The sequence below is a fragment of the Watersipora subatra genome, chromosome 2 (genome assembly GCF_963576615.1).
Source record: "Watersipora subatra chromosome 2, tzWatSuba1.1, whole genome shotgun sequence".
In the NCBI taxonomy this organism is placed as follows: domain Eukaryota; kingdom Metazoa; phylum Bryozoa; class Gymnolaemata; order Cheilostomatida; family Watersiporidae; genus Watersipora; species Watersipora subatra.
The window spans coordinates 70,871,067-70,891,643 of NC_088709.1; the positions used below are offsets into that span (position 1 = coordinate 70,871,067).

Genomic DNA, 20,577 nt, shown 5'->3' on the forward strand with positions numbered 1-20,577 from the left:
TAAATATAATGCAATATAGGAAATTATTAACATTATTTTTAATTATATTTATTATAAAATTCAACGTTACATACAAAAAATTTATAAAATTGCATTCGAAACCATTTGTTTCCATACTGCGTGTGTCCTGACGCACGCTAAAATCGCAGAATGGCAGCTGCGTTCGTTAAAGAGGTTTCGACTTCAACAGAACCTAGTTCCTCTAATGTTGCAAAAAAACCGGAGGAATTAAATGAGCTGCCAACTGTAGTTATTGTTTTAGGCATGGCAGGTTGTGGAAAATCTTCTTTAACGCAGGTTGTCTATTCGATAAGTTTGAAGAACCGCCTTGTCGGTGCAAATGTTTTAATAACTTGTGACAGCACCATTAAGAACTGTCGGTTTGTGTAGCCACTCTTTGAAAACAATAATTATAATTTTGTAGAGGATAACAGCCCATCTTTATGCTAAGAGTTTGCAACCATATGTCATCAATCTTGACCCAGCTTGCCATGAAGTTTCATTTCCTGCCAATATAGGTAAGGCTGTACAGACATTGTGATTGAATCAAACGACTGTTAACCGCAGGCACAAAAATGCTTTTTTAAAAATAATAACAAAATTTTGCAGAAATGTATGACAAGGGAAACAGTCTGCTAACAGCTATTTGTTACATGTATGCTTAATCTGTTCTTGAACATCTAACGTGCCTCTGTCGCTGACCACCGTAACATATTTGCTAAAATGAAACATTAACAAGGAGAATCACTGGCAAAGGAGCAGAGCGTCACTTTGCTGTCCAGGTTTTTTCTCTGAACTGGGTCAAAATACTTTGCTGGGAGGATTCATCAACATGATTGTCATGAAGAAAAATTTTTAACATTTAGATCACTAAAATAGTTTGAATTTTTCTTATTAAAAATTAATTACTTCTTTTTCAATCGCTTTTTACCATTGCCTTTTACTGCTGTGTCGGCTCACTCTCGTACTTGCGCGACATCAAATGTGAAAAACAAAGGAGCTGATTTAGCCCATCTCCATTATATCTGCCATAGAGAACAGCATATGATATCTCATATTTAGACAGAAAATCAACTCACGTATAACATGTTAATACATGTAGCTGATGTCATGTTGGTTCCCATCTTTTGTCTTATTTACTGTTCTAAGAATGACCCAATTATTTATCTTCATTAAATGGACTTATCCCAGACTGAACTTTACACCCCGTAAACTTTAGTAAATAGTAAAGTATACTATAATATAGGTATTTCATATTATTGCATTGTTTTTGATTTCATTTACATTTGTATATTCACTCTTATTTGTACACATTCTTATTTAGGATCGTAGAATTATTCCGAAGATAATTCTAAAAGAATGATCATGTTTTCGAATGTCCACTCTACCATCAAAGTAATTCAAATCACTTACTCAATGACAGAAAAATGCATGAAATACACCTGTTGGTCTTGTTGATCTTGGTTTAAATAACTACAAAAAAGAAACAAAATTTATAAAACTCATTGATTTTGAATTGATTCCAAAGTTTTCCAATTATTGTTTTGCTGAATAGCCTTATATGGGTGTCGACTTGTTTGTATACCCGGCATTGTCAAATGTCTTTAGATATACGTGACACAGTTGACTATAAGGAGGTGATGAAACAGTACAATTTGGGCCCTAATGGTGCCATCATGACTTCACTCAATCTCTTCAGCACTAAGTTTGTGGAGGTGGGTTGACTTTATGCTCCGTTTAGATTAACTTGATATGTTGGCTTGGTTAGCTCAAATCTGGAAACTCATGTAGTGGACTTGCAAGTATTGACTGCTGCCGCTGGGCCAGTATTGTCTGCTGCCGCTGGGCCAGTGGTGAATGATGGAGAATTCAGTGCCAGCTATTTGAGCTCCGAAACGGAAATTAAAAAAAGTGTTTTGATTTGTCATAAATACCTGTGTCACTGTGAAACAGAATAATGCAATTCTGGCTTAAAACGATTAACATTTGGAGGTTTGGGTCCAAAATAGCTCGGCGAATCGTTTTTCCACCTGATTCGGTTCCAGAATAAGCTCGACTACCCTAGGACACTTATATTTCGCTATTATTTAGTTTCGTGAGTAGCATACAGAGTAAAATTTCACTGCAACTTGATTTCGCAGCTCTGATGAGTGCGAAAATATAGTGATGTGAAAATAAATGCAGTGGAACAAACATAATTAGATTCCTCAGGTTCAGTTCACCGATAAGAAAAAAATTTCAATTTGGAACTAGTTTGTAATTGTAAACCGCAGGTAGAATGGTGTGGGCGAGGTCGATAAGGCAATTTGATCGCTTGCTGCTATTTGCTTCTTGGACTATGAATGAACAAAGCTATTTAATTTCGCGTTTTTGCTCGTTCGTTATGATAGTTTAGTTTCGCACATGAAATTTTCGCGAGAGGATGACTCCGCGAAAACACGAAAGTTAGATTAGGCGAATACATAAGTGTCCTAGGGTATGTAGTTTCGCTTTGTTTCACTGCAGGTTTACATGGGATTACAAAATTTTGGTCACTTTTTGCATGATACAGCGTTCTTACTTCACTTGCGAGGTTTCAATTCGATTGCAGTTATAGTTCTTCAGACATCGCTGGAAGACAGAGGGCGCTTCTAAACGACCGAGGAATGAAAATGGCTGCTGAGAGAACATTAGTTTCTAGTGACACACTGAGTGACATTTTTAGTAACAAATAATTGAATTTACACAAAGCTAGAAAGCTTCTCTTCAAAAACAAGAGCTTCACGTTCAAACTAGTTGTTTTTTGATCATAACAAACATGAACACTCTATCAGATACGATTTACTGCAATCATTGTGTTATCTCTAAACATAATTTCTTTAAAAAGTGTAAAAAAAACTATTCTTTCGATTTGATTTGTGTTTTTTATTGAGCTCTGCAAGCTTGGAGCATGGGTTTGATATGCAGTTAAAAAGGAGTTGTGCGATTTGATAAAAGTTGTTACTACGGTCAGAGAACTGCTTGTATATATAAGACTAGGTTTGAAGTGTTAACAAATTATTTAAACGCATTTAGTTAGAATATTCAACATTTTTAGCAAGTTGCGTAACAGAAATTTGTACAAAGGGTTAACAACGACAGAAGTTTTGATCCCTACAATGTTTTTCGTATGGCTGGTGCTTATTTGAGTATTTTGCTAGTTTTTAGTTTTCACACCGAGTTGGGCTTTTAGACAAAGTAGTTGAACAGTATTACTTGAAAATGTTTATCTTTAAAGCGTATATTACATTTTTATTGTTTCAAATCATTTTGAAGTAACTAAAATTCATCATTCGAACGTTTGTTGGCTGGGGGTCGTAGTCAAACCAAGATGCCTGGAATGCAGACTTACATGTACATATAGGAAAGGTTTTTAGCCCAGTTGGTTTAGTCAATCATTGAGGCTGACATGACCTTATCTGACCACCAGAGTTGGGGTCAAAGTCAGCTAAATGTTTTAAAGTCACTTCTACTCGTAACTGATTCTTGCCGTACTTTTATTTCGATTCCATGCTTATACTGCGTCTGCGTGTATTAAAGATGTGATTACATCAAATTCTTGTAAGTGTTATCAGAAAGTGTAAATATGTTTTTATCAGCCAAGATTTTGTTTGTTGTTTTAAGTAATCTGACTGTCAGTATGTTTCAAAGTCACAAATTGACAAAACTTGAAGCCTTCTGGCAGTCAGATCACCTAAAACTACAAATAAAATGTCAAAAGGTAGAAAAATAACAATAATTTTTGTTAAAATCTACTAGAATTTGATAAGATATGATTTGAATAATTTGATATTTTAGAACACATTTACAGCAGTATTTCGTTGAGTTAAAATAGTACTTATATATTATAAGGCGAAAGATGGAGTTTATACAGATTATAGGTTTCATCTTCTGAAAACGTCTTTATTTGGTCCACAGTAATATCCCAATTTAGAGTCTGATTCACGTTGTTGCTGTGGGTGCTGAGTTTTGGGAGTTATCTGTTTTTGTAAATGTTATTTATCTGTATGTTGTATGAATATCAGATTTTCCTATCAGAGTGTACATGTATATTAGGATATTTGGACTTGACCTAATTTATGTTGCACAGTCATATCTAGCCATACGTGTTAATCAAGTGAACGCACTAAGCTTCTGTACAATGCAGGTTATGGCTCTGCACTATGCTTTTGTGCAATGTAGGTAATGGCTCTGCTGGAACAGAATGAGAAGAAGGCCAAGTATGTACTTATAGACACGCCTGGACAGATTGAGGTCTTCACCTGGTCTGCATCTGGCAATATCATCACTGAAACTCTGGTCGGTTCAGCTGTGTGTTTGACAGCATTTATCCAAGCAATGGATAGTTGTATATTTTGTAAAAATAAGGCTTGGATGAGCAGATGCTACATGCGCTAAGCGATTCTTTTAGTTTTGCATGTTTTTTGTTTAAATTGGCAAAAACAGTCTTGACAGAAGCTTGTTTGATTCAGAAACAGCCATTCTACCAGTCTTAGGCTACCATAATTTTCTAGCTCATCATTTTTATTATCAGAATTTATCAGCACAAAGGTACTAGCACACGTAACGAATTATTCGTTCAATCTGGCCGAATTCACGAAGTTCACGGAATTATTTGGCTGATCACCGCAGAATTTTCTGAGCTGCGCATGCGCACCGAATTCATCGATGAAACGCTTTTAATTGGCTAAATGAATTATTAGCGAGCACGATTCTAGCAGCTTTTGCAATTAGTATGGTCCAAGACACGTATGACAACACACAGTAAAGGTTTGAGTACAATTCAACATAGTACACACGATACAACTGCTTAGATTCTGCTATTGTTGGTTTTTATCGTTCGGACACCATGGCTACAGATCGTTTCTTTTTTAATAATAACAAGTTTCATTTTAGCAGCAAAAGTTCCGTGTTAGAAAGATTTGCCATTTTTAGCACAATCAAGTCAGTTGCATCGTATTTACTACGGCGAATTGCCGTAATATTTTTCTTGCGTGTCACCTTATGTGCTTCGGACTACATAAATTTTAAAAGCTGTTAGAATCGTGCTCGCTAATCAACAATAGTGCGACCTAAGCAGTTTCATCGTGTGTTATGTTGAATTGTACTCGTACTTTTATTGTGTGTCGTCATACGTCTTTTGGACTATACTAATTGCAAAAGCTGCTAGAATCGTGTTCACTAATAACTCGTTTAGCCAATTAAAAGCATTTCGTCGACAAATTCGGTGTTCATGCACAGCTCAGAAACATCTGTGATGATCGGCCGAATAATTCTGTGAATTTCATGAACTCGGTCAGATTGAACGAATAATTCGTTGCGTGGAGCCGTACCTTTAGGATGGCTTCACAGCACACTTCCTCCATCTCTATCATGCTCGCTCTCAATTTCACATTTGACTCATGGTGAGCAAGCTCTTCATGTATGACTCATGGTGGGCAAGCTCTACACGTATGACTCATGGTGAGCAAGCTCTTCACGTATGACTCATGGTGAGCAAGCTCTTCACGTATGACTCATGGTGGGCAAGCTCTTCACGTATGACTCATGGTGAGCAAGCTCTTCACGTATGACTCATGGTGAGCAAGCTCTTCGCGTATGACTCATGGTGAGCAAGCTCTTCTCGTATGACTCATGATGAGCAAGCTCTTCACGTATGACTCATGGTGGACAAGCTCTTCACGTATGACTCATGGTGAGCAAGCTCTTCACGTATGACTCATGGTGAGCAAGCTCTTCGTGTATGACTCATGGTGAGCAAGCTCTTCTCGTATGACTCATGGTGAGCAAGCTCTTCACGTATGACTCATGGTGGGCAAGCTCTTCACGTATGACTCATGGTGGGCAAGCTCTTCACGTATGACTCATGGTGAGCAAGCTCTTCACGTATGACTCATGGTGGGCAAGCTCTTCACGTATGACTCATGGTGGGCAAGCTCTTCACGTATGACTCATGGTGGGCAAGCTCTTCACGTATGACTCATGGTGAGCAAGCTCTTCACGTATGACTCATGGTGAGCAAGCTCTTCACGTATGACTCATGGTGGGCAAGCTCTTCACGTATGACTCATGGTGAGCAAGCTCTTCACGTATGACTCATGGTGAGCAAGCTCTTCACGTATGACTCATGGTGAGCAAGCTCTTCATATCAGTTCATCTCTTGAATTTTTATTTTTCCTTTAAAGATAATCTGTTGAATTCAGATATGTTTATAAAACAGTTGTATTGTTGTGAAGGTCACTGGGTTCAAAGGGTTTAGATAGAGCAATTATGGTGGAGTCTTGTCCAAGGCTTATTATAGGTAGTCACCTAATTTTTATAAAATTTATTCCTATAGCTGGACACTCACATTTATATATATATTTATAGATATATTACAAAATTAATAATAATTTAGTTAAAGTTTTAATGTTGCACTTATTATTATGGTTCAGCGTCTCCAACATGTGGTCAATTTTATGTGATTAAGTATTGCATTCCTATTCCTCTGATCCTCACTCAACATGGTTAATGGGTTATCAGGGGTTGTCTACTCCTTCCAGCTCTTCATTTTGCCACTCTTCATTTTGCCACTGTTCATTTTTTGCTAGACTGTCCCCAAAGACCTCACGTAATCAATGTATCAAGTAATTTCTTGTTAAAGGTTGACTTGCAACAAAATTCACATTACAGTTATTTGGTATCAAAAGATTCACCATGTCTTACTCCGTTGTGTTGTAGGTGCCAAATGTGTGGAAAAGTGATTACAAGCTCTTAAAAGCTCAAAAACGAAAAGCCGCTGTAGATTGGAATCTATTTATTTTTTTGACATAGTCATGATAGTTTGGTTATTGTCTTGTCACCTGATGTTCTCACGTGAATTGAAAGGCCAATAAAAAACTCAATATAAACTTATCGTAGCACTAGTTTATGACAAACACTTCGTGTTTTACCGAAGACCCCGTATCAAATATAAATGCTCGCTACTTTACAGTTTTGTTTCGGCCTGGTCTAATCGGTAAGTCGTAATCTGATCATGTGACCCAATACTTCGCAAATAATTTTTGCAGCACTTTTCGATTATCACAGGTGACCAACAGGCTCGTCATGATTATCAGACAATGATATGTACTCCATCGAGGTAAGGTTAAAAAATTAAATGAATTTTTACAATAAGTTATAAGATATCACTGCTAAAAGTGACAGCATTACAATGACGATAAAACAGACGCGTAAGAACAATACACATGGTTTTATTGAATGCGTGAAAGTATATTTGTGAAAATATTCCGAGGAATAAGGTTGCATGAAAGTGTAAACAGAAACCATCTACCACAGCTACGTCACATTTGAGCCGTTTTGGAAAGAGAATCCAAACTACGGCGGTCTCGTATGGCTGCAATTAACTGTTCATTTTTGAGCTTTTAAGAGTTTGTATTCACATTCCCACATATTTTGCACCTACAACACAACAGAGTAAGACATGGTGAATCTTTTGATATCAAATAATTGTAATGTGAATTTTGTTGCAAGTCAACCTTTAAGGTTAATGTGTTGCTTTTTCTCAGGCAGCCAGGTATCCTACAGTCATAGTTTATGTGATGGACATCGTGAGCAGTGAGAACCCAGTCACATTCATGTCCAACATGTTGTACGCCTGCAGCATACTCTACAAGACAAAACTTCCCTTTCTCGTTGCCATGAACAAGGTCAGAGTTCTTGGATTGCTTTGGATTCAGAGAGAGACGAGTTTTCCAATCTTTGTGTAACACTTAATTTTGGAGTTATCAGCTCCTACAAGTGGAGGTTTTTCTAGGAAAAATACTGCTTAAGCCCTCTGAATGAGATACAATATAGCTTATCATAAAGTTAATGAAAAATTGCATCAAGTGTTTTGTATGAATATAGTGTTTTAATCGCGATGAAGTTTTGTCAATTTTAATCTTCAAACATCTTGTCAGTCAGATTACTTCAAGCATCGAAAACAATCGCAGATGATAGAAAAATACCTTTTGATACTTTTTGATAAAATCTACCAAAATTTTGTGTAAGATCATGTTTAATTCTAAACGATTTTTAAATCTCTTTTTTCTTTAAAAACAAACTCTTTCATACCAAGTCTTCTCTAAGTTCGCATGTATCAACCACTGATTGTTAGCAAACCAATGATGGTTGCATGTTAAATTTGTCTGTAAGAAACATTTGTGTGAAAAGAATGAAACTTTGAATCTAGGCGAAACTAACTATTATAAGGAGCTTGTCATCCTTCAGAGATTGCTGATTCTTAGTTTTTGTTTTACTTTCAACTTTGAGAATACGGTAGATGCATATTGATGATGCAGTCCAAACTCAGACAAAGACACAGGTGATCATATGGCTGTCTTCATATGATCACTTGTGTCTCCTATCAAGGTCACTTGTGCCTCCTCTCAAGGTCACTTGTTCCTCCTCACAAGGTCGCTTGTACCTCCTTTCAAGGTCACTTGTACTTTTTCACAAGGTCACGTTTGCCTCCTCACAAGGTCACTTTTGCCTCCTCACAAGGGCGCGTGTGCCTCCTCACAAGGTCACTTGTGTCTCCACACAAGGTCAATTGTGCCTCCTCACAAGGTCACTTGTACCTCCTTTCAAGGTCACTGGTACTTTTTCACAAGGTCATGTTTGCCTCCTCACAAGGTCACGTATACCTCCTCACAAGGGCGCGTGTGCCTCCTCACAAGGTCACTTGTACCTCCTCACAAGGTCATTTGTACCTCCTCACAAGGTCACGTGTGCTTTCTCACAAGGTCACTTGTGTCTCCTCACAAGGTCACTTGTTTCCTCACAAGATCACTTGTGTCTCTACACAAGGTCACTTGTGTATCCACACAAGGTCAATTGTGCCTCCTCACAAGGTCACGTATGCCTCGTCACAAGGGCGCGTGTGCCTCCTCACAAGGTCACTTGTACCTCCTTTCAAGGTCACTGGTACTTTTTCACAAGGTCATGTTTGCCTCCTCACAAGGTCACGTGTGCCTCGTCACAAGGGCGCGTGTGCCTCCTCACAAGGTCACTTGTACCTCCTTTCAAGGTCACTGGTACTTTTTCACAAGGTCATGTTTGCCTCCTCACAAGGTCACGTGTGCCTCCTCACAAGGGCGCGTGTGCCTCCTCACAAGGTCACTTGTACCTCCTCACAAGGTCATTTGTACCTCCTCACAAGGTCACGTGTACCTCCTCACAAGGTCATTTGTACCTCCTCACAAGGTCACGTGTGCTTTCTCACAAGGTCACTTGTGTCTCCTCACAAGGTCACTTGTTTCCTCACAAGATCACTTGTGTCTCTACACAAGGTCACTTGTGTCTCCTCACAAGGTCACTTGTTTCCTCACAAGATCACTTGTGTCTCTACACAAGGTCACTTGTGTATCCACACAAGGTCAATTGTGCCTCCTCACAAGGTCAATTGTGCCTCCTCACAAGGTCACGTATGCCTCCTCACAAGGGCGCATGTGCCTCCTCTCAAGGTCACTTGTACCTCCTTACAAGGTCACTTGTACCTCCTCACAAGATTACTTGTACCTCCTCTCAGGTCACTTGTACCTCCTCACAAGGTCACTTGTGCCTCCTCACAAGGTCACTTGTGCCTCCTCACTAGTGCTGGGATGATATCAAAACTTCGTTTCGGTACGATATGATGGCGTAGTCAACCGATATAACGAAATATCGGTTATGTTATTCGGAGTTGTCTTTTCTGTCAGAAAAAGCTGCCATGGGAGTATAATTCTTTGAAGAATCGGATATCAAATAGAGTAGAATATCCTTCGTATTTCGTGACGTCATTCTATCGTTGTCTGCCATCTTTATGAACAACTTTTATCGTTAAAAACACGAAGCTTCTGCAATTAATTATTGCAAACAATGCTTTTGTTTGCAAATTTTTTATTTTAGTATCAAAACAACATCGAAAAATACTATTAATCATGTAAACATCAACGATCCGTACACAGTCAGATGGTACAGACCATATTACAGTCAGCAAATTATTAATAACAATCAATCTTGCCGCAATCAATACTCATAGAAGATCTATTCTTCAGACCTGAACTCTTGTATATAGTATCAATCGATTTATTTTTGTAAAAGTTATCCTGCATCACTTATTTGAAGTCATCATCTCATGTAAATTTTCTTTTAATTTTTACACCAATAATCTCCAACTAAACGTGAATTGTTCACTACTATCTTGCATTCAGGATACTTTCACAGTTTCCATTTTATTTGATAATATGCCTGCAAATAGAGGCTTTTTGTTATTTTGTTATCAGCAAAATTAAATATTACTAACTAACATACTATTAATCAAGAGAATGACGATAGTTTTCTACAAAGATGGCGGCTTTTTCGCAGACAAGCGCATATGCAAACAAGGCGATGACGTCAAAAACCCGATGGATCTATATTATCGTCGATATCGTAAAATATCGACGATATCCGATATTTCGATGTGGGCAGAAAGCACTCGGTACGGTCGATATCAGAAAGTGATATCGACGATATACCGAAGTACCGTAATATCGTCCCAGCACTACTCCTCACAAGGTCACTTGTGTCTCTTCACCAGGTCACTGGTGCCTCCTCACAAGGTTACTCTTGCATACTATGATAGCCTTTGCCTTTTGTCTTTGCTTTAACAGACAGATGTTATCAGTAGTCAGTTCGCAGTGGAGTGGATGCAAGACTTCGAGGTATTTCAGGAGGCACTCGAGCATGAGACATCATATGCCTCTAATCTGGCTCGAAGCATGAGTCTCGTGCTTGATGAATTCTATAACAACATCAAGGTATTCCAAATCATAGAGATATTTCTCATGTCATTATTTATAGTTTATGTATATGACTTGAAATAAACAAATAAGGATGTATGTGGTGTGATCATATCTGTACAGATTCTTATCTTCAACCATAATAAATTCAAATTTTTTCTACATAATCATTCAAAAATCATTTTAAAGCTGCTTGGTTAACATATTTGAAATCGGGACAAAATGAGGTGTAATTTTATATATAATTTATGGGTATTGACTAAACTCACGATGAGTAGCAAATTGTAAATGAGAGCTCTAGTGTTTCAACAAAAGTGGTATAGTGTAGTTAACATACCACTGGGGGTTCAACACGTCGCTTGTCGTAATTACATGCTTTTCAGAATCAATCCTTTCGACCAGAACTTCTAGCTACTATGTACCTGTTTATAATTAGTCTTAATATGTTCAGCTGTGAAACTTTTTAGAAAACACATTTCTTAGATATAGTTTTGACACCTATATGAGTAATATTATTTGAAACTAGCTTCTTAATAGCTGGTAGTCAGCGTCTAAACTTTGGATGTAATATACTGATACGTCAGTATGCATTAACAGATTTAAAGTTCAAAACATCGGTCGCTTTTAATAGATATATTTTAAAACTTTTGAGTTGTTCAACATTATTTTTAATTTATCAAATATTTAATGTAGCTCCTCTCACATGGCCAAGCTAGGTCAATCGTTTCCATTCGCATCAAATGGCGTCCCCATATCTGTTACACCACTCTTCACTCTACAATTTTGAAGGTAGTTGATTTGAAAGTCACTACTATTTAAAGAGATATCATCAATAGTATAAACAATATAATCATGTAATGGCAATTTGTCTCACGCATGATTATTTTCAGAGTGAGTGATCTTATAATAAGCTCATTCCATGGCCTCCCACGCACACTGGCATTCATGAAATAAGTGTTCTTAGTTATCATGAACACAAAACATTTTCTTTTTAAGTCAAAATATACAAGTAAATATTACCAACAATTTACAAGTTTTTCTTCACATAACAATCATATAACAACGATATATCGCCAATTATCTATAAATAGACTGTTTGCAGTCTATTTATAGACAATAGAAGTTTGCAATATCAAATTGTCTTGTGTCTTTTTGAAATTGTGAATTTCTACAGCCCCGTTAATATACCCTCTGTATTGTGTTTGAATATAGTCCATTGCAAGCAAGCTTGATACTTGCTAGTTGCTATTCTCGAGGTATTTTAGTTCTCTTTTACCTACTTTTTTGGTTACGTGGTAGGCAGTCCCAAATCTAACATGCCTCATCTTTCCTAATGTACAGAGTCATCTTTGCTGTTAGTTCGTGTGTTACAAACGTTAAGTGGTTTTCCGAATCCAGCTCATCTCTTCTTCCATCTTGTTAGCTTCTGAGAGAAATGTTCACCCAGCACCCAGATCAATACCCAGATATTCATTGGATTTTTCAGGAGCAGTTAGTTTCGCACAAGCTATGCTAAGATGATGTGTTGCAGGGTTTATGGTTGACCCAATCAGTGCCAGCAAACCATGTTTTATCAATCATTAGGTGTGTGTACTACGTGTGTTTGTGTCTGAGACAAAGCTTTTTGTTGCAGTCAGTGGGAGTTTCAGCACGGGCTGGACTCGGTATTCCAGAGTTCTTCGAGGCTGTCGATCAGCTGCGCCAAGAGTACATCACGTAAGTGCCCCACAATGGAGGGTTGGACAACTCTTGAAAACTAATCACTAGTTATTTACATTGCCCTTCACTGCAGCTGCCAGCTAACAAACCGATCGGTTGCATAATAATATTACTGTTCCATAGTAAAAAATCTTTTACATTTCACTTTTATATATCTGTTAAATATTCGTACACTTGCATGTAGAATTGCCCCGATTATAGCACGAGTATTGGCATTGATTTGGAGGCAAAGTCTCTGAAGTGGCATCAGTCGATACCTTTTTAAACAAGTCTGCAACTTCTGTGTTTTTTATTAACTATTAAGTTAATAAAAACTGTAGTAGTTTTTATAGTAACTGATAAATAATAGCTATAGCTGGAAGGACAGACATACCTATATATACTATCATGTTAAATAATCACATTTGTATCTGAGAAGCATTATAGGGATGTGCAAAAATTTTACTAAAGCTTTGCAAAAGAAAATATACAAAAAGAAATCACTTTGGTCGAGATCACCTTATGTTGTTTGGTTTGATAAAAGGAAAAGTTCTTTCCGACATCTGTTGTTACGCATCCCTTTGTGGCCCCAATTCGTGTATTATGTGAGGATTTTAATTTGGTAGTTCACAATCCCCCATAATCTTCGCCCATACGCCAATTGATTTATTTAAAAAGTAGAAATCAGCAGTTCTCTTTCGACCTTGTAGAAGAGGTCAGCACTGCTGGGGCATGACATCGCTAATCTTTGAGTATTTTGAGAGATTATACGTTCAGTGGTGATGCTTTCTAGTTTTTCGATTTTTTCTAATTAGGCAATCATACCCATTGCTTGATCAGCAAGTTCAGTGTAGTACCTATATTTACTAGCATTACAGAAGTTAGCACCTCTCCTGATGATAGCTTATTCCCTTTCTTTTAGTTGCAAAACTAATTTGATTCTACTATTATATTTATACATTGAATTGTGACCTTGTGAATTGTGACCTCATACAAATATTTCTGATCTTGGTGGCTATTCATTGAGATAGTTTTGTGTGAACTACATGTATGTTATAAGGTTTACTCAAAAACGCTGTTCTTATCTTAGTTAGGGGTCGATATGAGTGAGTTCATGGGTTCATTTGATTTTTTTTTAATGTTCAGAATAACTAAACTGTTTTACAGTGGACACCCGCCATACGGCATGAATTTGTTTTAGTGTTGAGATTGTAAGGCAAAAATATTGTATGGAGGGATATAGGAACCTATAGTAATTATCTAATGCAAACGTCCTCCGGTAAAAAATCAAAATTCTGTATACATGTATGTACCGTACATATTAAAATTAGTAACAAAATAGTATAGTAACCTTAGTAACTACAGTTACCTATTTAATGGTAATGATCTGCAATACAATGCACCGTTACTATGTACTGTATGGAGTTCTCACCTTTCAGTTCTCATAATGGCTCTTTGTGGTGCGAGAAACTTGGAAGCAATGCGTTCGGTACACTAGACTTTCGTGATGCTACATAACATAAACTTTGAATTACCTTAATTGAATTTAACTTATCAAATACACACACTTGAAGCTAGGTTATGTTTTACTAAACATGACTTTGGTTTTGTCATCGTCTTGTTTTTCATTACCTGTTTCTGGCTTGGCGCTTGTTGCCACGCTTTCTCTATAACTTTTAGCCAACCTTATTAAAACTTTTGTCAAACCAATACGGCAAGAAAATGGTTTTCCTGCCAGAAGGACCGAGCGATGCTGGTAAAGTTTGAATTTCGGAGAGACATGTTGATGTCCTATGGTAGGGAAAATGCCGTAACGAAGGGCCGGAAAAACTTTGTATTCCACATCGTAAGGCAGAAAAACCGTAAGACAGGACGTTGTAACCCGGGGCACTACTGTACTGATAGTTCTAATTTTATTGTTACTACACTTTTGTACTGTAACCTTTATAGTTTATGCATATTAAACCTGATTTTTCTGGTGCCATGGCCGCTTCATTTATTTATACGTTTTCCATGTTTATTTCCCTAATTTACCTTTGTATTTTTACAGAATTATAACTAAATCAGAAAAAGAAAAGTATTTAAACCATAACTGCCGCGTACTTCTTTAGTTGTTTTTTTCTAGGTAAATCAGATACGCTGATTCAGATTTTGTACACAAAATAAAGGTGATAAAAATATTTTGTGATAAAATATTTTATCACAAAATAGCGTTGTTATCGCACTTTTTTGAGCTTATTTTTCTCAGCATTCAGCCTATTAAACATCCTGTAACAAGCTACGAGCAATATTAAATAGTTTATCTACCTTTCATAAACGACTGAGATTATTTTGCAGGCTGAATTTAGATAATAATAAGTCACATAATAGAGACACCCGTCTCTATCATTCTAAATCGGACTAAATGTCCCCAAATTCTGTTCCTTAAAAGCTAGTTTCCATTACATATTTATGGGCAGAGTTTGTTCTGCCGATTGTGTTGTTTTCAAGACGGATATCGAAGCACTGTGAAAAAGCCTTCATGAAATTGAAAGTTAGTGGACCAATCTTTATTTCGAGTATAAAATCAGAAAATGTGTCTGATTTACCTAGTTAAAACAGTAAAAGTTGTACGTGGCAGTTATGGTTTAAGAAGTGATGTTTGGAATTATTTTCAATTCATTTCTTATGATTTACAAGAAACATTGACGGATTATGCCTAAATTGGTTAACACATGCACAGCATCAAAATCTATATACATGTACGCACTTATTTAATAAATACCAACCAATAAAAATATTTCAATTTTTTGTAATAAAATAAAATGCTTTTACAAACAACACAAAGGATTTGGATCTGAATCAGTTAGTTTTCCATAGGAATCAGTAAATCTGGTCCATTTTGAATCGAGGCCTATCTACTTTTATGTACAAAAGCTTGGAAAAGTGTTCCTCAGCTTTCAAGCTTTTCCACCCAAGTTTACACATGTTGTGAGGTCTTACGCTTTTAAAATAAACTGCAGAGAGTACAGGCCTGAAATAGAAAGACTGAGGAAGCAGCGGGCGCAGAAAGAGGAAGAAGAGAGGAGTGAGAATCTGGAGCGACTTAAGAAAGACTTGTCCTCTGGTGATGGTCCTGAAGTGAAACTAACTGCAGGTAAATGTTTAAAGTGAAACTCACTCAAGTCTTAGAATAATCCGGAGATGGTCCAGAAGTGAAACTACCTGCGGGTTAATGTTTAAACCGAAACACAATGGAGTCTTAGAATAATCCGGAGATGATCTTGCAGTGAAACTAACCATAGGTAAATGTTTAAAGTGAAACACACCCAAGTTTTGGATTCCTCACCAAGCAAGCCTGCCAGTAGTTAAGCCGCATGTCTGTAGGTGAGAAGTTTTTACCTATGAATGCCATGGTAGAGAGGCCACATTGAACTCTGACTCGGCTAAGTTGGTTGGTAGAAGTGAAACCTTGCTCAGTTGGCATTCCAAGAATGAGTTCAAGTGTGGGTCAAGTATCGAAAGTGAAACCACATGAAGATAAGATCATAAAAGTAAAACTGCATGCAAATGAAGCATTCAATGTGAAGCCAAATGCAAATAAAGTGTCGATGGTGATCCATCAGAGGTAACATGAAAAATGAATCCATTTGTGGTTATTGTACTAGCAGTAAAGCTGGATACAGCTGTGGTGTTTGCATGTAGCGTAAAAGGAAGTTTGTTTTGGTAAGAAACCAGTGATTTAGTAATTTTTTATAGTCATATTAATTGGTAGGCATGAGGTTACATGAAGAGTTATTCATGACTTAAATGTGTGCATATGCTAGCGTGCATGTGTGCACACAGGTATTATGTGTGCACACCGTATGATGTCACATGATTTAGAAAGTTAAGTACAGTAATACTTCAACTTACGAGTGCTCCAACGTACGAGACACATGAGATACGAGCCAGCTTTCAAGCAAATTTCAGCACTAACATACGAGCCATGTTTGAGATACGAGCACTTGAGTCAGTTGCCAAGTATGCCGGAAGTGTTTTATGAGAACAGAATCACTCTGTATTTTCCAACTGCTCAGGTTATACTTTTGTACCGTGTTTTTGTGCGCGATTTCCACTGCAGAATTATGTGAATTAAAAGTACTGCGCATAGACCAAAAGTTTGTCAGTAAAATGAAAGATAATGCAAAGACTAAGCAAATGATAACAATTGATATTAAACGGAAAATTGTTAAAAAATATGCGAAATGTGTATGCGTGATTGAGCTAGCTCGGCAATATGACAGAAATACATTCATAATTATCAAACAAAAGGATTATATTCAGGGCATTTAGTTCACAAAAGGACTAACCATAGTTTCTAAACGGCACAGCGATCTTCACGACTGCTTATGGCATTGGACAAACAATTGGCCGGTGACAGGGTAACTGAAACGATGCTATGTGAAAAGGCCAGCGCTATCTATCCAAACTGTTTAATAGACATTCGGACAAGTTGGCTAGTGGTCGTGCATTAACCATTTGTGACGACACCTGTGTTCGTCCTAATCGCAACATGTTGCAAGGGCGACAAAGGCAAACGTCCTTAGATAGGTTTATCTTAAAACGGCCGGCTAGTCGTGAAAGCGAAAAAAAAGGAAAACTTTCTCGCTAACCAGCGAGAAACTTCAAACTATGAACGCCGAAGAAATTTTAGTTACGTTTAGTTGAAAATGAAAGTTTGGTTTTAGGTTTGCTTCTAAGTTTGTCTTTTAACACTTTGATAAAATCCAAATTTATCAAAGTCAACTGTTGTAACGAAGGATAACTTTTATCTCCCTCCCTGGCAAATGCGAGTGTTAACTGCTTTTGTATGTATTTAATTTTACATTTTAATTAATCATATTTCCTTGCATTATTTTTTATTTGTTGCTTTTTGAAAGCATGTAGTACGTAAGGACAATAACCAACATGTTCTTTCTGTTACAATATCTTGTTTTGAGTGTTTTATTTGCTTTTTTAGAGTATGGAAACCAATCAATATATATTTAATTGTTCCATATATAAATGAATTGCACTAACATGCGAGTAAATTGACATACGAGCTCAGTCTCGGAACGCATTAAGCTCGTAAGTTGAAGTATGACTGTACAGTCAAACCTCATTTTTTCGATGTTTCCATGTGCAAAATTTTCAAAACAACATAAAAATTCAAGCAAATGTTTGTCTCAGAGTATAAAGTAACTTTCAACATAACATTTAAATTTTTTCAAAACATAATGTAACTGTAACTGAGTTAATGTGAGCCATATCCGATATAAGTTAGAGTTAGCTATGTCAAGTATTTTATCTCGCTCTTCCACCAAACTTACATATTTCCAATTCTATGCTTCTATTCACGTATTTCCAAGGTTGAGTAACATTTGAAAACTTGTTTTTTACTATTTAACATTACATTAATGAAGTTTTTATGCTGGATTTAGGTTTTTGATTTTAGTTTTTTATATAGTTTTATATAATGCATTGATGTGATAACTGGAAGTATTTGAGATACAAAAATGAATTACACAAAATACAATGTATTCTTATTAGAATGTTTGCTTTATCATGTGACTTTGTGGCCATAAGAAGAAAATATTAAAATGGACTAACTTCTACTTTTGTTTAACTTTATATTTTTTCACGTGTTTCTATGACCGTTTTACATGTGGCTATGACCTTTGCTGTTGATTAGAATATGTAGGAATTGTAATATAGTATATTTACCAGCGAGTGTGTACTCAAATATTCTAAAAGATTTTGGAGGCCATTTTGTTAGTGGAAACCATTACTATTGTCAAAAGCTTAACTCATTTAGATCAGCGGTCCCCAACCCCGAGCTGCGGACCCGTACCAGTTCGTGAGTCAATCAGTACCGGGTCGCACAGGAATTAATTAGTTGTTTCCGTTTATTTATTATATAAGTTTGGGATAATAATAAAGATGGACTTACTACTTCATCTATAGACTATAGAAGGAAATGTGAAGTATAAATGCAAATTACGAAAGATAATTAATTGTGGTATTTGTTAATTATTTTTGGGTTGATAATTTTTAATTGACTCATTGGATTTCATGAGCAACAAGCTACAATGTCTACTGCATGTTGTCCGCGTTCTTTTGGTATTTGCATTCATTTTCTTCTCCTACCTGTAGATGGAGTAACTAGTTTCCCTTTACTACAGTCCTAGTCTAAGCTTTGCTGACTATTAATTTAAAATGACCTTATTCTCCTCACTTGCGCACCAAAGTTCAACCCATCGAGCAAAATGTGTAAGAAAAATGTCCTTTTTTAGTATTATTAAAATTAATAATTTTAGAAACAAAAAACAATATTTTTTGTTAATTTTTCAACCATTGAGTTTAAATAATAATGGGGCGTTATTATTTCAACCTCCGATCCAAAGTGAAATTGTCAAGTCAACTGACCGGTCTGCAGTTAGAAAAAGGTTGGGGACCAGGGATTTAGACAGTCAAAGGCGATGCATGTTGCTTAGCGGCTGAATGCTAACTGCCAATAAAACTCACCATATGTGTGATATGTAACTAGAGAGTATATCTCTGCTTGCTCAGGTGGACCAGAGAGCTCCATAAAAGTGAAACATAGAGACACAGGTATGGTTATATCCCCGGGTGATGATGAGTCTGACAGCGATGAGCAGCCTGAAATGGATGAAGGTGAGTGTATCTGTCACTCCAAAGCATGTGGCTAACCATTGGCCAGTAGCGATTCACTATGTCTTCATTAAAAGTGCAGGTTTCATAAAAATTATACAAAAGTTGCACAGGGAGAAGCTAGAACCTCTTGTTAGTAGACAGCTGATCACCTTAGGACATTTGGCAAGAGTGGGATGGTTTCCGACTCAGTACAGGCTTTTCAGGCCTTTTTCAAATGCTGATAATTGTCTAATTATATGTATCAACTCACCAATTTGGCTTACAAATGTTGGAAATTATAAATAATATCTCAGATCAGTGATTGAGTTACTCTGAGGCATGTCGTATATAGTGTGAACACAATTAAGGTAGGTTAGTATGAAAAGGCTTTGAAATATCGGTCACTAGCTATGTACCAGGTAGTTTATGATACAGATGCTAAACATGTTGGTACTGCTATGGGCTTTAAAAGTTTCAGTTGGTACCTACAAAAATACTAAGTATTCCAAGGTTTGGATTACTTTAAAAAGTCACGATGTATGAAGTTATATTTGGGGTAGACACTAGGCTCCCTAAAGTTTCCGAGTTTAACTCTACCGATGTGCAGGTAAAACAGGACTGAAAGTCTGTAAAAGGCAGGTAAAAAGCTTGGTCATCGAGCAGCCACGTTGGTTATAACATTGTCAAGGTTGTTACGGTTTGAAAGTTCGAATTCGATGTAAAGGTGTACAGTTCAAACTGATCCTGTTTTGCAGAAGAGGAGGCGGAGAGACTCGAGTTTGAATCATTTAAAAAGTTTTTGGCGAGTCAAACGAATCAAGAAAGACCACCCGGAGGAAAAAGTTGATGAGCGGTTGACCTAGGAGAAAGTAAACGAGTAACTTTTGACGATGATGTCAAAAGAGATGTCTCAACTTTGTGCTTATGGTCGTGTCACGGTCGCTTTCACCATCAGCTATATTTATCATTTAACAACTGCTAGATTAATAATAGCTGATTTTCATCTATTTTTGCTTTTTGTATATTTTGTACATATCTTACAGATATATTTAAAATACATGTTTGATAAGCATTATGCAGATAGAGCGAAATGAGTTGCTTGTCTAAATGTAAAGACTAATGGCAGAAAACATTTTATGTAGTTTTACATATAATTCATGCTGCACATACCTGAATTCACATTTTAAATTGAATTAAACATTCATAGTATGTTAAATAAATGTATTGTTGTAATACAAATAACTCTAATTGTTTTGCTAAAGCTGCAAGCACAGGATCATCGGCTTAAAATTGTGGTGAAGAATAACCTGATATCACAAAAATTAAAATGCACCTACTACCTTCAGTTGCAAGAATATTAAAATTTTTTAAACATTTACCAAATTGAATTTTTTACGTTGAATTTACTCTGTCCTCACGCCAT

General features: G+C 36.7%; 1 protein-coding gene across 1 annotated transcript; it reads left to right on the forward strand.

Annotated features, from left to right (window-relative positions):
• The first annotated feature begins 133 nt into the window (after positions 1-133).
• LOC137387143 (GPN-loop GTPase 1-like) lies at positions 134-20,233 on the forward strand. The gene is made up of 10 exons (XM_068073459.1): positions 134-297; positions 425-518; positions 1,609-1,715; positions 4,201-4,317; positions 7,566-7,706; positions 10,674-10,820; positions 12,436-12,518; positions 15,503-15,636; positions 19,071-19,175; positions 19,910-20,233. The coding sequence occupies exons 1-10, from the start codon at positions 151-153 to the stop codon at positions 19,999-20,001; spliced, it is 1,167 nt and encodes a 388-aa protein (XP_067929560.1). The 5' UTR covers positions 134-150; the 3' UTR covers positions 20,002-20,233.
• Positions 20,234-20,577: the final 344 nt, after the last annotated feature.

What these genes read in the sequence shown, in the direction of transcription:
- LOC137387143 (XM_068073459.1), top strand. Translation starts at nt 151, where the DNA reads ATGGCAGCTGCGTTCGTTAAAGAGGTTTCGACTTCAACAGAACCTAGT. An exon ending in TCAGCACTAAGTTTGTGGAG is followed by an intron (nt 1,716 to 4,200) that starts GTGGGTTGACTT and finishes TGTGCAATGTAG; the next exon opens with GTAATGGCTCTGCTGGAACA. An exon ending in AATTCTATAACAACATCAAG is followed by an intron (nt 10,821 to 12,435) that starts GTATTCCAAATC and finishes TTTTTGTTGCAG; the next exon opens with TCAGTGGGAGTTTCAGCACG.